General features: G+C 43.8%; 1 protein-coding gene across 2 annotated transcripts; it reads right to left on the reverse strand.

The window, feature by feature from the left end:
• Positions 1-7619: 7619 nt before the first annotated feature.
• On the reverse strand, positions 7620-17926 carry MAPRE1 (microtubule associated protein RP/EB family member 1). Of its 2 annotated transcripts, none has more exons than XM_076351627.1 (7): positions 17866-17926; positions 16920-17043; positions 14107-14252; positions 12683-12887; positions 12192-12301; positions 11341-11493; positions 7620-10942 (listed from the first exon to the last, which is right to left on the reverse strand). In XM_076351627.1, exons 2-7 carry the CDS (start codon positions 17038-17040, stop codon positions 10886-10888), a joined length of 792 nt encoding a protein of 263 aa, XP_076207742.1. In that variant the 5' UTR covers positions 17041-17043; positions 17866-17926; the 3' UTR covers positions 7620-10885. The 2 variants fall into 2 exon arrangements, with proteins under 2 accessions (XP_076207742.1, XP_076207743.1); XM_076351628.1 differs by lacking the exon at positions 17866-17926 and adding an exon at positions 17304-17452.
• Positions 17927-19816: the final 1890 nt, after the last annotated feature.

Consider the following 19816-nt stretch of genomic DNA (forward strand, 5'->3'; position numbering starts at 1 on the left):
CTAGAGAAAGATCACAACTCGGTCGCTGCTTTTCAGAGAGTTGGCCCTAGGGGGGTGCAGGCAGCAGAGCTGCTCACGGAGTGCAGTCACCCTCTCCCGGCGACACGGAAGGCACAGGAACATCAGCAGCAAAGCGCGATTCCCATTTTGATATAGGAAGGTACAAGCAAGGAGAGAAGCAGGAGTGCCACTGGTCCACTCTTATTAATATTTAAATTATGCCAGTAGCTTATGAGCAATAAAAATATCCAAGAACAATTTTATACACAAGATTCACTGCCCATTTGAGACACACAGCCACAACAACAGCTTGCTGAACTGCCTTACAAGAAAAGACTCTGAGGTCTTCTCTGTAAAGTACAGAGTTCTTGAAGAGATGTGTCAGGTCTCCTGGCAGGAGACAAATGCGTTGCTTGAAGACCTGGAAGAGAGTTACAAATGGTTGAAAAATATATCTAAAGTGGCAGAAATAAAGCGATGTTTAATTGTCTCCATACCATTTAGTAGTGAGAAGTAAAAAATTAAATAAAACATAAAAAGGCCTTACTACTTGCAAAACGTGAATGAGCAACGAGTGGGAACGTGAATTAATCCATGAGTAACAAATTAGTGACTACCTGGAATTTGCCACTGTGACTGTGTTGCACACAGCAGCCACCCTGGACATTGCAACACGGTCAGTGCAGAGCTCAGTCCCCAAGAACTGAAAGCAAAAGCTCCCACCCCCAGCGCTGAGCAGAATCGTCTCTAAGTGTTAGGAGCAGAGAGCCCAAAAACAGCGAGCATCGTTTTACACCCCAGAGAATGCAACCGGAGCTCATGAGCACTGGCTTCTTCCCCCCCTCGGGGACCCCCTTCACAGAAGGGAGGCACAGACGTCTGATCCAAAGTCCCGTTGTAAAGAAGTCATTCGCCCCTTTGGAGAAGCATCCCACCAGTAATCCAAGGCCGTGTCACAGCTGTCCCATTCAATGAGGCAAAACATCCCGTCACATTTGTTGTCACCGATATCAAAGAATTTGGTGCCAGGTCTGCAGAGAGAGATTCCATGACACAGGACTAATGACACGCTGATGGCACCGTGGCTTCACACACTTTTAACCTAAGGAACCCACAGCCGTTTTGACAGCGATTCACAAGCATGCACAGTACTAGACGCGCTGGTAATATCCTCAAACACAAAAATCACAAACCAACTGACAAAGGCAAAGTTCCTTTGACTTCCAAGGCAAAGACACTGCACAGCCCCAGAACAGGTAGTAATTTTTGTGAATTTTTACTAATAGTTTCATCAGCAGATCCTATCTCAGCAAGCTGACATTGCTCAGACCCACCACATCAGCGACTCACATCTTTTGATGTAGTCCTCGATTAGTCTAGCCAAGCTGCAGAGAAGAAACTGGTTGTTTTCAGAATTCAGGCAAAAGGGTGCCACCGTCTGCCCCTCTAAACTTCACCGTCACTCTAAGTGACAAACCGGCTTCTTTGTGCCTCTGCTCTTGGATGAGCTCCGCCCCAAAAGAGCTGCAAGTCAAACGTTTTTCATCCACAATAACCTTTACAGAACAACAAAAAGTTCAAGAAAAACTCTACAAACAGTGTTAGCTTGAAGCTCACTACTGACAAAATGGAGAGAAACAGGAATCAAGGATCTAATTGCACCTCTCCGGAATTCAACCTCGATTCGTTACCTTGTGCTCAGTCTAGAGCAGTTGACTTAGCAGGCAGTAATTTGAGCTGAGACTAGATGCTTCTGTTTAAACAGACCGTCCTGGGAAATTAATGAAGAATATTCCTTATGTGAAAAATTAATTATTTTCCCTCTTACGCTTCCTAAAAAGTCTTCAGGAGAACAGTGGCAATACAAAGGAAAAGCATTTCTCGCAGACATCTTCAGCAATAAATTCATACACACTTCCACCACCTTGTGACACTGCTCCTGTCCTTGCTTTCTTCAGCACCCAGACTTGCTAACTTTGAAGTCATCTGAAAGGGTTTCACTCCATGAGCTCTCTCTGGATGGAGAAGAGAGAGTTGCAAAGGCAAAGGAGAAAGGTGGGAGTGGGATGAAGTCAGAGAGGGGACATTGTGCTTTGACGAAGAGGCGAGCATACACAAGAAGTTCATCATATTTCACCTCACTGAAGACCTCTATAATCCCTAAAGAATCAGAACCACTTGGTTTTTGAATCATAGAATCAAGAATGGAAGTAGAAGGGACCTCAGAGCAGGGACCTCAGAGCAGGGGGGAATCTAATCAACACATGCCTACAGTGGAGTCAGGATCTTTACCTTTCTGCTAAATGTTTGTCAAACTTTCGCACTCTCCTTAGAAAGTCATGTTCTACTACTGCCCTGGCTTTAGTATTAGAAAGGAAAAAAAATTGTCTAATATGGAATTTAATTCCAGGAGTTTGTTTCACCATGGACATGGCCAGACTCTTTTCTTTGCAACAGCCTCTTATGCATACAAAGACTTAAGTCTCTTCCTCCAACCCCAGTGTAGTCTTCTCTCCAGGTTAGATTAACCTCGGTTCTTTTAATCTTCCCAAATAGGCCATTTTACCTTTGTAAATCCAAAACCCGTGAATAAAAATAGCTGTCATATCTTATATCCTGGTTTGCCTTTGTAACAGGCACAATCTACTGAATTCATGATTTTACATACAATAGCCAAACTAGACTGATTAAACCCAAAAGAGAACCCATTTAAAGGAGTCATTTATCACCAAATCTATTACTTTATGGTAGACATTGTTCTTAAATGAGGGACTGGTTTATTAAGCCAATTTCATCAGGGAGGATGCTCATGTTTTCTATTTGATGAAAAAATGAATGCTTAAGTAGAAGACATTTTTCATGGCAGCACAAGAGAACCATTTAAGTAGAAGACAAATACAAGCAGCTCTTAACACAGGATTGCACCTCAAAAATACCTTACAGTGGGATTACTTTCTTGGGCATTTTGGAGAGCAGGTGTGATTTGCTTTCCAGCATGGTATCATTGCTTCTGAATTTGGGTAGCACATAGTCCAGATACTCTTCCTGCAAGACAGACAGTGATTTCATTTTCACAGTAGCAAAGGGAGAGCAGAATTAATTATCTGATGTTCTGTAGTGTTGACAGAGCAAGAATTATGGAAGATAGCTACAAAAATAAACACTGCCCTACCACTGGTAACAAATGATGTTCAATTTCTTTTTTTTTTTTTAATAAATCAGGAAATTATTTTTGCAACGGCTACTCCTTAGCCCTCATCTTCCATCACAGAGGACAGTGTCATTACCCAGGCTATGAAGCATCACAGTCAATGTCAGCCTTCAGAACATGTCATCAATGTCTTTATTGCTAGTATTATCTATAATTTCTTTCATTGCCATGCAGAACTCATTCAAACCTGTGAAAACAAGCGTTGCAAATTGAGACCTAGACTCAACCAGATAATTCATAACTGAGAAAAAAAGACCACAAAGATGGCATGATGTAATAGCGTTGTACCAAAGATGAACCCAAAAAGAACCCTGCAGCACATTTCTACAGTTTCCAAATCAGAAAATGCATTTACTGGAAGCCTAAATGGTGCAGTTCACAGCCATTATGCAGCCAGACAGGTATGGTATGCAGTTATTTTAAAATTGGCCATTTATACATGCCGCTTTCCAGTTTGCACATGCATCTGCAATGATTTTGCACATAGAACAAACCACTACCTAACTCTCAAGTATTAAAATTGTGTTGTAAATACCACTCACTAATCAAAACTTTCCTAAATTGATCAAAAGGGAATCACAGGTTGCAGCTGTTATCCTGCCTTACTATTAGAGGTCTCTAGCCTGAACATTATTGCCTTTAAATATTAAATGTTTGAAGGAGGAAGTGAAGGTACATTTTTCATAAAAAGCATATCATAAATTAGGAGGTGAGGAAAGTCTTTTCATCAAATATTTTGAGAGATGTTTCTCAGCCAGTTTTTTGTTTACTGTAAGTGATCATAAATAATATCTTCCACTTGTTGGGCACGGGAGGTATCTCTAAAAGGCAGTCTTTGATCTCTGTCTGAAAACCTCCTAGACTGAAAAACAGCATGATTCAAGAATGGGCTGCATGGAGCTTTTATGGCATACAGAATCTCATAATTATGTCCTGCAGAAACGGAGGAAGAGTTGCAGTACAGCAAATACACTGGAACACTCTTACAAGGTTACTATTTCTGACACACTATCCATAGCTATAAGAAATGGCCTCTGTTTGAAAAGCTTTACCACCCAAGGTAACCAAGCTAACATCTGCTAGTGTAAGCACACTTTAAAGAGAACAGCCCCGAGAGACCAAAGCCAGCTGAGAGACATTTAGGATAATGCAAGTGTTAAACCCCAATTTCGATAACGCTTTATGACAAATTTCAACCCATCCTTAGCAGTACAGGTTTCAATTCATAGCTGTGGTGCAGCTAACAGAAAATTAACCGGATAGCGAAGGCACCAACCCCCGTGGACACAGCTGACCTAGCTGGCTCTCCAGCCACCCTGCTGCAGCAGCTGAAGCATGGTGGACTCTTGGGGCTCATTTGCCCAGAAAGCAACAGGGTGAAACTAGTAAAGCCTCTGAACAGTTTGCTCGGCACCGAAAACAAAACTTCCTCTGCAGAAGGATTGCGTAAACATGGATGTTTCCTGCTCGGAGCAGTCTGAAAGGTAGGGACAACTGTGCACAGGTACTTCCCATCAAAGAGCACGGCAGGAAACTTCTAGTAGGGAAGAAAACTTTTCTCCCCGTCTCTAAGGGCCCCGAGAGCATCCCCCCCTCCTGTAGATTTGGCTGACAGGGCTTACACCATCTACTCATTTCAATATATTTATGCAAACTTATAACTATTTATTCATCCATGAAAAAACAAAGCAATATAAAACCCCCAAAGCAGTGATCAGAAGTTTCAAAGAACCTTTAAAGCAATGAGTGGCCTATTGCAGCTGTTTCATTGAGCCCATCCAAACTACGTTTTAACAGAGCTAGAGAACGCAGATTTTTTTTTTTTTCTTTCTGTTCACCTGCATCATGGCTGTTCATTCCCCTTGTGCTGTTTTTGAACACTAAGAGATGATTAAACAAGAGCAGCCCACGTCTACCCTGAAATCTCAAATGAATGGAAGTAACCTTATGAACACGCTCACCGTGACAATGCCGTGACTGCAGCTCACACCCGAGCTAGTTTAAGATTAGCCAGCTCCGATAACGCTATCAGGGTAGCCATGGCAGTACCAAGCCCTACACGTGCTCATCACCCACGCGCTTAACATCCCAGGCCCGCACGGCTTGAACTAACCTTAATAATACGCCAGTAAGAAGGAAGATCTCTCATTCCTTTATTACATACGAGGAAACTGAGAGCTCTTAAGCTGTTCATATCCATCCAAGTATTTAATAAGGATCTACTGTGATTAGGATTTCTAGGGAGGTGCAGAAAGAGCAGCCTTTTCTGAAAAAGAAGGAAACCAGCTGCCGCCAGGAGTTCTTTGTGCCCCATCTTTCAGCATGGTGTCAGAGTAAGACGGTTGTCACTTCTTGTGGTGCTACTCACCCTTGTAGCAACACGTTTCATCTCTTCCCACCTCCCCTGTGCATCCACTGGTCGCAGGGAGGCAGCTCCCAGGGGAGACTGCTCCACCTCCCTACCTCTACGTGGGGCTGCTGTGGAGCTCCACTATCGTCTTGACAGCCACCGTCACAAACCCCTGTCCGTTCTCCTCCTCAAGCCCTTCCTTGACAGAAAAGCCAAGATTAAATATGGTTTTGTATTCGGGTTTTGAAAATGGACCCACCTCCACTGTCCCCTCATTTTAACCTCATCTGCTCATTACTTCATAAATATCAAATCTGCAGATATTTGAATATGTTGAGATTTATATCCATGCTGTCCCATGAGATTTAATGCCTCCTGAACGTCCATTCATCCTTACGCATCCCCTAGGGACAAAAATCAGAGTCAGAGCACTATGAGAAGATTGACAGACAACCATTTTAAAAAATTATTTTCAAGAGGAAAATGTCTGCAAAACATCTCTCAGACTTAAAAACAAAAACACCAGTTCATGTTTCCTACAGTTCTGACAGCTCAGCCAAATATATTTATTTATATTTTTATTTATATATATAAAAATACATATTACATATTTATATATACTATTTAATATTATTGTATGTTTATTGTCATATTATTTAAATATTTTATATTGTTTTAATAAATATTTATACATATATCAATGTTAAAAAATATATCTATTATTTAAAGGCCGCAGTTCAAAAAGCCAGCCAGCTGTGTTGAAACAGAGAGGAATAATTTTTACAGAAAGAGGCCTTTGCCTCTTCAAAGCTGGGATTGCCTTCTGGAAACTTTCTTTTTGGTCTTAGAAAATTTCAAGTTAAGTTTAACTTCATTCCTTCTCTGTTAAAGAGAGAAGAAAAACAAACATTTGGAAGATAGATTGTCTGTCTTAGTGACAGTGTAAGTATGCACATCCTCAAAAGTACCGTTTTCTTCCAGATAGTCCGATCCTTCAGTTTAACAGGTATTACTCAAAAAAGAAAAGCCCTTTGTTTTCCATTTCTTTGGATGGACTTTGCCTGTATCAAAACTAGCTCCTTCTCTGCAGTGCTGCTACCTAACCACATATTCCCTGCCCAGTACTTGTGCACCCATTATTCCTCTTTAGCCATAGAATATTGCACTTTTCCTTCCTTTCCTTAAAAGTGTTCTCCCACATCAGATTCCTTTCCAGTTTTATCTGTACCATTTCATGGCATGAGTTTGTTCCTATGTATTTATCTTGTTCCTTTATAACCGCAACCTTCTCTAATTTCTACTTCTGTATTTACCTTTCACGTTCTCCAGTCACATGTGTTTAACACGCTTCCTTCCTCTGATTCTAGGCCCATTAACTATCCAAACGCAATTTCTGCGAGGAACTGACAGTCACAGACAAAATCTCATCCTAGGAGATCTTACTTACCAACAGAATTTATTCAGGTCTCCTTTCAGCAAAACCGTGGTTTGCATTTTTGCTCCCTGCGTTCTAAGCACATCGGCTACAGTACTGCATACTCACATCCAAACTGCTTGCAATTTCATATTCCATTTAACCAGAAGTGGATCTGCAATGACTTCGTCTCTCCTTGCTTTCTCTGCATTAAAAGATCAGTAAATTCTTCAGCTGTCCTGCTAACAGAGCGCAGGTGCCCTGATGCACATTCCTTTTTCTCTGCCAGTAACCTGGGTTGTTTGCAGCCCCTGCAATAAGAGCCCATATGTTAGGCCCATATTATTATAGCCTCTATTTCTTGCACTGGTATAGAAATTGAGAGGCATGGTCTGCGTACCACCAGGCTAGCTTGAAATCTACGGTACAGTCCTCATTAGGTTTACACAGAGTCTTGCAAAAAATACCTTTCTCTTGTGAGAAGCAGGCTCCAGCCTTACCCTTGGGAGGGTGTTCTAAGAAAGGAAAACGCCCGCTCCTGAAGGACACGCGCGTTCCTGTGAATGGACATTCCACTAGGCAGACTACGAGATGACTGAGTGCTCAAGCAGCCACGTTAAATAGTGATATGATACAACAGCAAGTAAGTTTTTGGCCTTTATTTGAAGGCTTTTAACAGTTACAGTAAGAATTGTCATTGCAAACCAGGAATTTTTAAAAAATTGAACAATAAAAGTTAAAGAAAAAAACATCCACAAGCCCACCTGCAAGTAAGACATGTTGGTACAGAAAGGAGATGTGAGTTTTTGCTTCTTCCGTTCTGTTCATTTTTCAAATATCTGATAAAACTAAGATACTAAGAAAGGCTGGATGCTATCAGAATTGTTCTGGCAGGTGAGCATTTAATATTTAACACCATATACTGTACCAGTGTAACAGAGTAGCTATGTTAAGTCTATGGGTTTGAGCTGGGCTTCTTGTTGTTATTTTCTTCCCAAAAAGGACATTAAAAACCAGATTATGCCAAGGTATCTACAACATAGTCAGAAGTTGACTACATGAGTTTGTCCCCATTCTATTTATAACTCATCTTGGTAGCAAAGAAGTGGTGTAAGCAATTGGAAATCTTAGCAGCATTTGACTTACAAGACTGCAGTTTCAATTTAGTTTTATAATGCACGTCCACACATTCAACAGTCTCACAAGGCGCACCGGCAGTATTTCTGACTCATCGCTTTCTTAGCATAAAAGGGTATTTGCTTGCTTTGCTAACAGAGATCAAAATCAACCTAATGCAACCCGTCTGATGACCTGGGTGCTTCACAGTTCCACACACGCAATCCTGTTAAAAAGAGACTTGAAGCAACCAGGTCCCCGTGCACAACTGGACTGCAAAGAGCAGACACCCAAGAAGTCCCCTTCAAATTCAGCCACATACCATTGCCATCTTTTGCTTTGAGTTGCTGCAATAACGGAGTATTTAGAGTCGAAAAAAAATATGCTTCCGACCTCAAAGCAAGTAAGTATTGGTAAGGAAGATTTTATGTGCATCAAAACCCCTGTTCTAGGTCTGCACTTCGGTAGTCCAACACCAGCAGGCAATGCCAGCAACACCCATTCTTTAGAACAAGGCATCCATAGAGCACTTCGGGGGCAGGGAGGGCATTCTCCAGCACGATGGAGAAGCCCTGCAGGGAACACCTCCAATTTCAAGGTTAGATACATCACATAAGCACTTCCCTGAAGACGCTGGTCTGCGCGCACATCTGTCACAGTAACATTTAAGCTCATCTATGAAACACTTCAAATGAAACAAATCAACTAAGTTTACAGTCAATCTGCTCATAGAGACTGGTGACAGATGCAGTTAACATCTTGTTTTGTTTATAACGAATAACCAGTGTTTTAGCAGTTTTAAAACACTTTAAACACACTTAGAGTCACGTGACAGCACTCCTGTTACACAGCCCCATTCTCACAGCGTTAGGAGGAGGAAGCCAACAATACGCTCGCATTTCATCCGCTTGTGGGAGGGGGGAAAAAAAACCCACAACAAACAAAAAAAACACACCCCACAAAACTCAAGCAATGGTTTCCCCCAGCACACGCCAAGGAAAGTTTCAAGATTACTGCTACTCAAGTTAGCAATGACTATAACTAGGAGTAGAGAATGAAAGCTGATATTCCAGGTCCTGCAAGCTTCATCATGAAAACTATCACGAACTTTAGCTTTGCCTAATCGTATCTGAAAGCACGAGAGACTCCAGCAGACATGACACTCTTGAAATACAGAACTTTATTTAGAAACTGCTTAAAATAGAAAAACCCTGTCAAGAAAAATCCAAGTCAAATATGGTTTCTCAGTAAAATGGAGTTTTAGGGCAACAAAAGTCTAAAAGGCCACAAGAGAAATAGCACCACTGCAATTTTAAACAATGGCTAGATACTTGCATTTTTGGCATTCACTGAATTTGGGTTTTTCTCTGAATTTCACAAAGATTCATGCACTACACAACAATTACCATAAAATGCTCTCCTACACACATTTTAGGACAAGCTACCACCAGAAACAAATGAATACAAGCACAACAGGACTGATCAATCTCAGTAGTGAAGGGGGATCAGAAGTCTTGCAGGATCTTGCCAAACACAACAGTAATGAGGGGCATGATAGCAAAAAAGGACAGTTAAGGAAAGTATTTTAAATATTAATATTTAAGTTAGTCTCAGTACTGTATTTTCTGCAATAACATTAGCTCTGTTAGCCAGCATCTTTTAGTTTTTACCCCAGAAGACTACTGAACTGCCAAGTATTATTATTAGATATGCCCTGGTTTGAAAGGGGGAAAAAAAAAAAAAGAAAAAAGAGACAGAAAAATCATCCTCCTCGTGTGCTCAATTCACTTTCATTCTAAGATAGTTGCACAGTGCAAGTCCTGTTACAACTATTGGATCTGATCAGCATTCGTTGGGATGGGAAAGAGAAAAGAACAAGTGAGAGACCAAAAAGTATACCAACAAAAATAAAAAGAAATAGGACAAATAGAAACAAGAGCCAGGAAGGAAAATTACTTCTGAAGGACATTTTAGGCAGTAAGACTGGATGCCCTTTGCTTTTCTTGTTTTTCTTACAGAAAACACAGTACATTTTGGCAAAGTCATTAGCCACAATGCCATAGAAAAAGGCTTTAGCACTCTTCAAGGTAATTTATGTGTCTCAGCTGTTCATACTCCCTCTAATCTTGTGACAGGCAACGTTAAGGCCTATTCCATCGAGAACTAATCACTTAGTAAGCAGCTTTACGTAGGAATGGAGTTTTGTTTTAATAGCCCCTTTTTGAGCACTTGCTGACAAAATGAGATTGCCATGCAAGGCCTCTCAGACAGCAGTGAATGGAGTTAAACAAGCGTCTACCCCAATATGAAGCACATAAAATCTCCTGTCACATTACTTCAATTTGGCATATGGAAGCATATTTTAAATACTCTTAAGGCATTTTATTATAATTTCTGTGCTGCAATTTCACATTAACTCAATCTTTCTGTGAGTCAGAATCTTTAATTTCTCTACTACACACCACCTTAGATACAAGAAAAGTCTTCCGACAAACCAGTGTTTTACCAGCAAACCATTCTGCAACAAGTTCCAAATATTCAGCCTCTTGCTCCCTCAATATACCACCTAGATGCGAATACTGCTCTGCTACAAAGTGAGAAAGAGCTCCTAACTCAAACCCACCGTAAAAAGTGAAACTTTCGCAAAGTGCACTTTAAGAAGAGGTACTTTTTTTGCTTATGAAAAGAAACCAGTGAGTCCTCTAAGAATAAAGTGGAGTATTTTACAGTTAAGCACATGATCTGGGGCAAAGAATTCTGATGTTGCTGTTCTGCTGGTACAGTATGTGGTCTGTTAATACTCTTCTTGTTCCTCCTGCGGTGCTCCTTCGTCAGGTATCACAAAGCCTTCCTGAAGGGGAATAAAACAAGTCCTTTAATGAAAATCTGATGTCAAACCAGTTCCTGGCTACTCTGTATGCTCTTTTTTTTTTTTCCTTTTACTTAGGATAGATACCCTTAAGTCACCATTTACAGCGTCAAGATATATTACCAGAAGAGTTATTTTCCTCATCTGTGATCTATTTGTTACATACTCTTCATAAAAGGCTAACCTGGTTTGCTGCCTGACTATAATTATGTTATCTGTTCCTTTATTACAGAAAAAAGCTAGGCCATAAACCTAAAAGGGGGGGGGGGGGGAAAAACCAAACAACAAGTAGAAATAGAGGGAGCCCTGGAAAGCAAACCAGCTTCCAATTACAAGGGGAGGGAGGAACTATGCAATACAATTTATACCAGATTACTTACATCTGTGGCATAAAGAATTTCCACAATCCTCTGCAACACTGGATCATTCTCCCCTTCATTCTCCTGGCAGATCAACTCAATGTTCCTCAGTTTGCCGAAGTAGAAGTCTCTCTCCTTCTCCAGATCTTCGACAGTAAGTTTCAATACATTGATCTGCCAAAGGGCATCAATAATAATTTATCCACCAAAGACAGAATTCAGTAGTATCTATTCAAAAGGCAGGGTCCCCAAAGTTCTCAGAAGGGTGTTAATATACAAAGCGCTTCAGAAGTAACCAAGATGGGGGGGCTGGGAGGGGGACTGGGAGAGGAGGAAAAGGTCTATTTCTCAAATTGTAATATTTATTATTGCCACAAGAAACACCCAGTCCAACACATGCAATACCACTTGGAAATTCTAAAGGCTTATTACGTGAAATAGGTAAAGCGCTAACTGCCTGCAGTTCTCCTTGCTAACACATTCTTTCAAGACAACTCCCACATTGATGGCAGTTTTAGTTGTATTACATTCAGTATTTCAGTGAAGTAGCAGCTGCTCATAGCTCAGTTGGAATGCTGTGATAGCTGCAACACAGCTGTGGAAATACTTAAAAACAATGCTATGTGTGATATGGCACATACTAGGTTTAAATGTCTGGGTACTCATGTACTGCAGAAGGGGTTTCGCTCCTATCAGGAGAGCAAGACCATCATAATGAAGGCTTCCGATTAAGTGATTTTAAATCAGCTTACTAGATTCAGATCATTTTCTTCCATCTGCCCGACCCAGTCATTTCATGCTATTAAAAAAAAAATCTGCACATAAATCTGTAAAGCGCAGGTCAGTACGCAGGGCCATTTTGGCCAACACACCTGCTCAATCAATCCTGCCGATTCATCGTCTCCTGCAGCCTTTTTGACCATTCCAGTACCAGCTTTTGGAGCTGCTGCGGTCCTCTGTGTAACAATGGGCCTCTGTGGGGCTGCAAGATTAATTCAGTGTTAGTTCCTCTCAGAACATCTTTCTTCCTCCTATGAAGGTACTATCCCCCTTCCGAACATGCTTAGGCACTCAAGAGTTTGAAGATACGTTCCTTCCTTCTTCTTGACTCCATGTGACATGTCCAATTTTTTTTGGCATGTGTTGGCACCAATCCTTGCCATTTTCTCTTTTAGAGAAGATTGTTCTTTCTGTAGCTTCCAGATAACTGGGTACTACAGGATGACTCAGTGTTTGAAGCCTAGCATCTCTGGAACAAGATGCAAAATACTATAATTTCATACACTGATTTTAAGTAGCAACCCAGTCTTATTTTCCCCAGAGTTTTTAAGGAACTAGATAATCTTTTAACTATTTTCTCTACCTGCACTGCTAGAACTGAGAGATTTCTTGGGTTTGTTCACAACGGGAGCAACAAGGTTTGGTGCTACTGTCTCTTGGCCTTGTCGAGCAGCAACAGGATCATACTCCTTCCCATCATAGTTTGCATCAAAAAATTTTTTGAACCACTGAACAAATTCAAAGTTGTCCTGAAATTTTCCTTTCACTAGTTTGTCCACAGGAATTATCTGGAGGGGGGGAAAAAAAAAAAGAAACTCGCATTACGGGTAAAGAACCTCTCTCTCTTTATATAAAGTTTTAAAATCAGTGCACTCAGAAGATATGCAAATGTAATTCTTTGTCCAGTCTAGAGAAAATCCTCCTTGAACGTAACTGTATGTCAAATAGTAGGATTTTTGCTAATAATTGGAATTAAAAACAAATCATGCTTTCACTGTGAGGGTCCAAATAATTTTAAGTAATTCTGCAGCAAGGTTTCAGCTACACCAAGTTTCAACACAAAACTTCTTTCTGTAAATTTGAAGCTGGCTCGTTCAGTGCTAGCTTTCATGAATCTGAACTGCTGACCAATTTCATAGACTGCTAGCACACAGAACTGCTACAAGATCTAAACATCACCTTTTCAGTAGATTACAATTACAGTTTCTCTGGAATGAGGAGTATAACTGAAGATTATTATAAAGATGCAGCAAATCGTCAAGTCTTGTCTGCAGGCCACGAGCTGAGTCCATGACCTGGCAGGGGCCAGGAGCCACTACCGTTACGTGATCATTGGGCGTTTGAAAGCACGGCTGGCTGTCCAGTTCTGGACATACCGCACAAGCTACTTCCCCCAAGCAGGAGACCAATTAAGTGTGTGTTGAAGCTGCTAGCCAACACAGAATGAGATGCCTTCTTAAAGACAGGAAAAAGCTTTAGCACAGAAATGTTCTGCATCATACCAAACACGCTGTCAGTAACTATTACCTAGACAAATCACCCTTCCATAAGCATAACTATCATTCAATCTGAAAAAGGTTTTTTTGCAGATCCCATTTTCACTAGCTTAAAATTACATATGCTTGTAAAGAGGAATTTGAAATCCTTAGGACTACCACACCAGTAGGTTATGGGAACATACCTGGTACAAAGATGGTTCAAACAGGAAGCTCAAGTAAATGTTATCTCACAGAAATTTCAATGTTAGTCTGTGCTACATAAGTTACACAGAATTAAAATGGAAAAAGTCATCTCATCATTAAGAACTGGAAACCTAACCTTAGCTGGAGTAAAGCAGATATTGTCCTAAATCAAGTGAGGACCCCAACATAAACCAAAACCAAAAGTTTTGAGATTTACAAACCAAAAGTAAACTCTGTTCCCAGACTTATTCAGCTCTAAATTTGAAAGTACATTCCATCTACTTTGATATTAAGAGCACAGAGAATCAGTTACAACCCAGCTTACTTTGTCAACACCCATTCGTTTAAAACCTGCTTGTAGAACCTTGAAGTTTTGAATGTACTCATGTTCCAATTTTGCTTGAAACTTCACTTTCTTGAGTGCTACAGAACCCGGGAAGAGCATGTCCATAAACTGACAGTACGCAGCACCTGCCAAAAGAAAAAGAATACAAATCCTAGGATGAATCAAGTCAGCTCACTAGCCTACGTAAGTTACTTTTCAGTCAGATCAGCAAACTGGCCTGACTCATTCCTCAAGCTACACAATCCCTTAAAGGCAACAAAAGCAAGAAAACAGGAACCTTCAGTCTCCTGTTTTGGTGCAGCATGGCCATAAATAAGCTTAAGCGAGCTGCAGAACCAAACTTTTGGTCTCATGACTTGAACTCTTATGAACAAGAGCAATACTGCCTCCATAATTCCAAGAGGGAAAAAAAAAATCCAGTAAGTAATTTAACATAATAATGACATAACAGGCATGTAATCTCCTCTTATCAACACTAACAGAACTAAAAATTGTTATTCTAAAAGTTGTATTTAATCATTATTAAAATAGCAATACATTTACTTACTACAAACAGAACTTATACACAATTCAAGGTGCCCTCAAAGGTAAGAGGCCAAGTTAAGCTGGATTATATTTAAATCAAGCCTTAATCAAAGAACTGAAATGAGACACTGTTTCTTTCTATTAATTTTAAATCCTTCATGTCCTTCAATTCAGCTCTTACTGTAGTAAGAGCAAAAGAGGGATTCAGTTCAGCCACAAAGATTAGACAACCACCTCCAAAAATATTAGCTTTTGTAGAACATACACACCTATTAAAAAAAAAAAGATATTTTTAAACTATATCCTCACTCTGCAGTAATGATATGCAACTGTGTGCCACTGGAAATACAAGCACACCATTCTGAGCATTATTCCCCTCACCAATATCAATGGGGAGTAATGGGAACCTTAACCTGAAACATCAACCAGCTACACGACAAGCTTTCGTGAGATATCTAAAGGCCAAGTACTACTACATCATGGCGTTGCCCTAAACTAGCCTATTCATCTCAACCACAGGTAACAGAAGTCCTATATTGTTCACTTTCTATCAAGATATTTTGCAGGTCTTTGGGGCTCCCACTTTCACCTGCTACTAGAAGATTGCAGCTCACTGGTGTAAATAAATAAATAAATAAAAATCTTGCTGTTTGATCCCCACTGCCTTTCAGTTCACTTGCTGAAGAACTCCAACACCCAGCTCAAAAAATAGATGACTTGCCAGAAATCAGGGTTTTGCTAACTATTGGTAGTCTGAGCAATAAGCATGATAAAAAAAAAAAAAAAGAGAGATCACGGCATAAGCCAAAGGTCATCTTTTGTGCATTTATGCAACCTCAAATTGCTGCTGTCACTACTGCCCTTGCCAAAGGTAGCAAAGCAAGCCTGGAAACTCCCGTTTTCACACGACTATGACAGACACTGAAATCCACTTCTATACCTGCAGAGGCATGAAGTATTTTTGCAGACACAGGAAAGGGACATTACTCAGTGCATGCCCCATCAACAGCTCTCAGCCTTTTCCTGAAAACAGGTGAGCTGAAATTCTGCAGAGCCAGTACTTACTATCCTCACTTCTCGGAGACAGAGCTCTCGCAGCATTCAAGACTCACACCAATTCTAAGCAAAACTTCTCAGCCGTATAAATCAATGCTGCACACGACAGGTTTTTTAACCTGCCTATCTGAAAGCGGACAATGCTTACTGTTTCCCTTACTTCTGTGGTTGTAGAACTTTAGTTCCTTCATCCTTACAGATTTTCTCCGTCATCTCACTAGACAAAAGCCCCTACAGATACCTGTCAGATGTCTACTTTAAGTCCCCTACTTCTCTGTAATCTTTGTCAACGTTTCTTCCATGGACTCAGCCACAGGCTGTATTGACAGTCCCAAACTTATTTTAAATATATTACTCCTTTTATTCCACCTCCAATTTCCACATCTCTCATTCTGTGAGCAACACCTTATCTCAAACTCACTGTATGACCTGCACTTCCACTTTTCACCAAGTCCCTTTCACCTGCCTGTTGCAGTTATCCAAATCACCATCTTTTATCTAGGCTGCATTTTTAGCCTTGGGTTTTTTTCAGCTCTTACTCCACAGACTATTATTTTTTATTTGTTTCTACAAGCCTCCTCCCACACACACACTCCTCCCTGTGATGACACTTGACTCCATTTCGGTACCACAATCACTTCCCCTTTTCTGCCTACAACTCCATCCGAGATTCAGCTGTGCCAAAGTAAGCTGGGGTGACACAGACCGACACGCTCCTTTACCATAAGGACCTGTAAAGTCCTGAAGGTGAACCCAAGAGTTACCAGCATGCCTCCCTCACACCGCTCCTGCCCAGCCTCCCAAATCTCCTAGTAGTTCTCCTCCATAAGAAACCACATTTGTTTATGTTAGTTACTACACTTGTAAGACCTACCCTATCCATCAAGACTAAATGCTTCATTCTTCATTGGAAAACACCCTCCTGAGAGTCTTTTCTCCACATTAACCCCCATGCCTTCCTATTGCATCTGTGCTGCAGTGAGTCAGAAGAATATGCCTTTTCATTATGCTTACATTATTAACAACCGTTTCAATAAAACTCTAACCATAACCAGATTATAACATTGACCACGAGCCTGTTCGTACCAGGAATTAAGCCAACAGCACGGCTATAGAGGGCCAGCACAGACAGTTCACACGGTGCAGCTGTACCTCTACAGAACTAGGGTGCACACCAAATTTGGGATTCCCCTCACGCTGAGCCCCCTCACCTGAGCACAGCTGTTCGATCTTTGTCAGCGTCAGTTGCAGAGACTCATTGATCCACGCGAGCATGTCATGTCGACTCAAGTTATCGCTGGTCACTGAAGTAGAATACACATTAACTGCCATTTTCTGAAAGACAGAACCAAAGGCGTAAGCACCACAAACGTTAACGCCGCACGCTTTCGTCGCCTCTGTTAAGACATGCTCGCTGGGCTGCAGTGGCGGCGCTTCCTTTCGAGCCTTCATGACACAACAGCCCAGCGCAACGCGATGCACAAGGAAACGCGACGGAGCTGTCTGCTGCGAACAGCTGGGAGGACCTTATTTCATCACAACTGCGAAGCACGGTTTCGTGCTTTCTGAAGAAAAATTAGCACCAGGGCACTCACATGGAGACTCTTGATGAAAGGAATCACGGCCGCGGCAAGTTATTCATCCCTCTCGTCCACGCCGAGCACGGCAGAAATACTTCCTGGTCGACCACGGTATCTCTCCGGGGAGAAATACCAAGCGGCCGGTCCCCGCCCAGCCCCGCCGGCACAAAGCGGAGCCGCCGCGCTCGCTGCCCGGCCGCTGAGCCCCGGTGCAGCTGCCGCCGGGCAGGGCCGGCCGTGCCGCACGCCCCCGCCGCGGGCGGGGCACGGCCCGCGCCCCCCCCTCCCCCGCCGCCGCGCCGCCCCCCACCCCCCCACCCCGCCACAGCGGGCGCTCCGCTCCGCTCCGCTCCGCCGCCGCCTCCCGCCGGGGCCCCGCGGCACCCCGCGCCCGCGGAGGGGCGCGCCCGGGGCAGGCGCGGCCCGGCCCTGCAGGCCTCGCGCCGGTCTCCTCGCAGCCCGCCGGGCGGCGGCCCGCCCCGCCCGGCCGCTCCCCGAGCCCGGGCCCGCCTCCCCGCCCGCCCGCCCGCCGCCCGCGGCCCCGCCGCCGCCTCAGCGCCGCGGCCCGGCCCGTTACCTGCCCCGCTCTCGCCCCGTCTCCTCCGCGTTCAAACCGGCCCCGCCCGCCTGCCCGGGACCACGTCACTCGCACGCTACGCGCCCGCGTCACGCGCACGTCACGGCGGCTGCAGCGAGCGCCGCTCGCCGGCTCGGGACCGAGCGAGCCGCGCAGGGAGAGGGGCATGCGGTTGCTAGGGGGCGGGGACACCCGCCGCGTTGCTACGGCGCGGCTCCGCCCACCCCGCCCGCGGGCTTGCCTGCGATTGGCCGTGCCGCTAGCCCCGCCCACATCCGCGGGATCCCGCGTGCCGGCGGGGTCTCTCACGGCTCCGGCCCGAGGCCCCGCGGTGGCGCCGGGGCCGCCGCAGGCCGCACCGGGCCCGGCCCGGCCCCGACCCGGCCCCGACCCCCGCCACAGCCCGGCCGGGCCCGGCTGCCTTGGTGTCACGCGCCTGGTTTCCCCGGGGGCGCTGTGCTGGGCCCGTCACCTCAGCGGGCAGCGGGGGAAGGGGCAGCCCGGCTCACCCGTGAAACTCGTCCCTCTGTGAAACCCCCTTCTTTTTCACACGATGAATTTATCAAACAGGGACTGTCCGGTCATACAGAAATACTGATTTTTAATTAGACGGCCATAAATGGTAAACTGTTGACATGGATCCCCTTTCTTTCCCACACGAAAATCGGTAAAACTGCGTGGACAAGGCAGTTTTGAGTTTTCGCACTCCCGATACAAAAAGCATATGAAACCAGTTCAACAAAACAATACACTTCTTTTATTTTCAAAAGACCGTATAAAAACCCGCAAGACTTTTGACATCAAAAATCCTTAACCTAAAAAAATAGCACCAGGGAGAGTTAGAAACCTTTAAAAAGTATTAAAAAGGCATTTCTGAAATCTACCTCTCCTTACAACATTTTTATAAACACATAATAAAAGGCAGCTCTTACAGGGAAAAATATTTCAAGGAAGACTTGTCTACTACAATTCTTATCAAGTAAGCTTAATGCCAAGACAATTCTCATTCCTCTTTTATCTTTGTTTACTTTCCCCAAGTCGTTTTTTTTTTCCTCGTCTCGTTTTTCTTTTGATCAGATGGGAAAGGATATGAGATCTGGAATATGAAATTAGAGATGCCATGGAGTGGAGGTTACGTGTTAGCCCAGGTTGGGAAAATAAAAACCATCAGAGGATGCCAAGGCAGAGGATGGCCGTCACCCCCGAGGCCCCGCGTCGGGCTCCGTATGGGGACTGGGCGGAGGAATGAGCATCGTGACTTGGGTCCAGGCTGGGCATTAAGGGTCAGAGGTTGGCGAGGGGTCCAAAACCAGCCGGCGCGGCGGTGGCGACGCCAGGCTTCCCGAACACCTCCAGCACCCACAGAACCCACCCCGCCATCTTCCCAGTCAGGGGGCTGGTGACAAAGGTGGTGAGGGGGGTGCTACTTGTCCCCGGGCGCTTGCCGAGCGTTACAGATGCCGGCAGTGACGCGCAGGAGACCGCTTGGCTTTTTCCAGCGTTTTCTTAACTAAGGCGTGTGGTTCGAACACACGTCACTGAGAACGAACCCCTGTGGGAAGACTTTAAAGAGTAACCTCCGGATAGGACCGAGGAAAAAAAGCCTTTAAACTACCTGGGCTTCCCTTCCTGCCCATTCCCGAGTGCAGCCTTGGGTTGGAGACCGAGAGAAGACGGTCCTCAGAGCCTGGGGATGGGCACGGGGTGGAAAGCTGCGCACAAGAGTGGAAAATGGGAGGCTCCCTCCTCCAGGGAGGCTGCCGTCCTCCACCGCCCGTGAGGGGGGTGCAAGGGGTCCCCCGTGTGTCAGAGAGGTAGAAGGAGCTGGGAGAGAAGCTCTCATTTCCCACTGATGCTGTACAACACCTCGTGAGACAGCCTGGCATCGGGTGAAGGGTTGGCCCAACACAAAACCACACTTTGCACATGTCTAATTTTGAGAAGGCACCCA

The sequence above is a fragment of the Aptenodytes patagonicus genome, chromosome 14 (assembly GCF_965638725.1).
Source record: "Aptenodytes patagonicus chromosome 14, bAptPat1.pri.cur, whole genome shotgun sequence".
Lineage (NCBI taxonomy): Eukaryota > Metazoa > Chordata > Aves > Sphenisciformes > Spheniscidae > Aptenodytes > Aptenodytes patagonicus.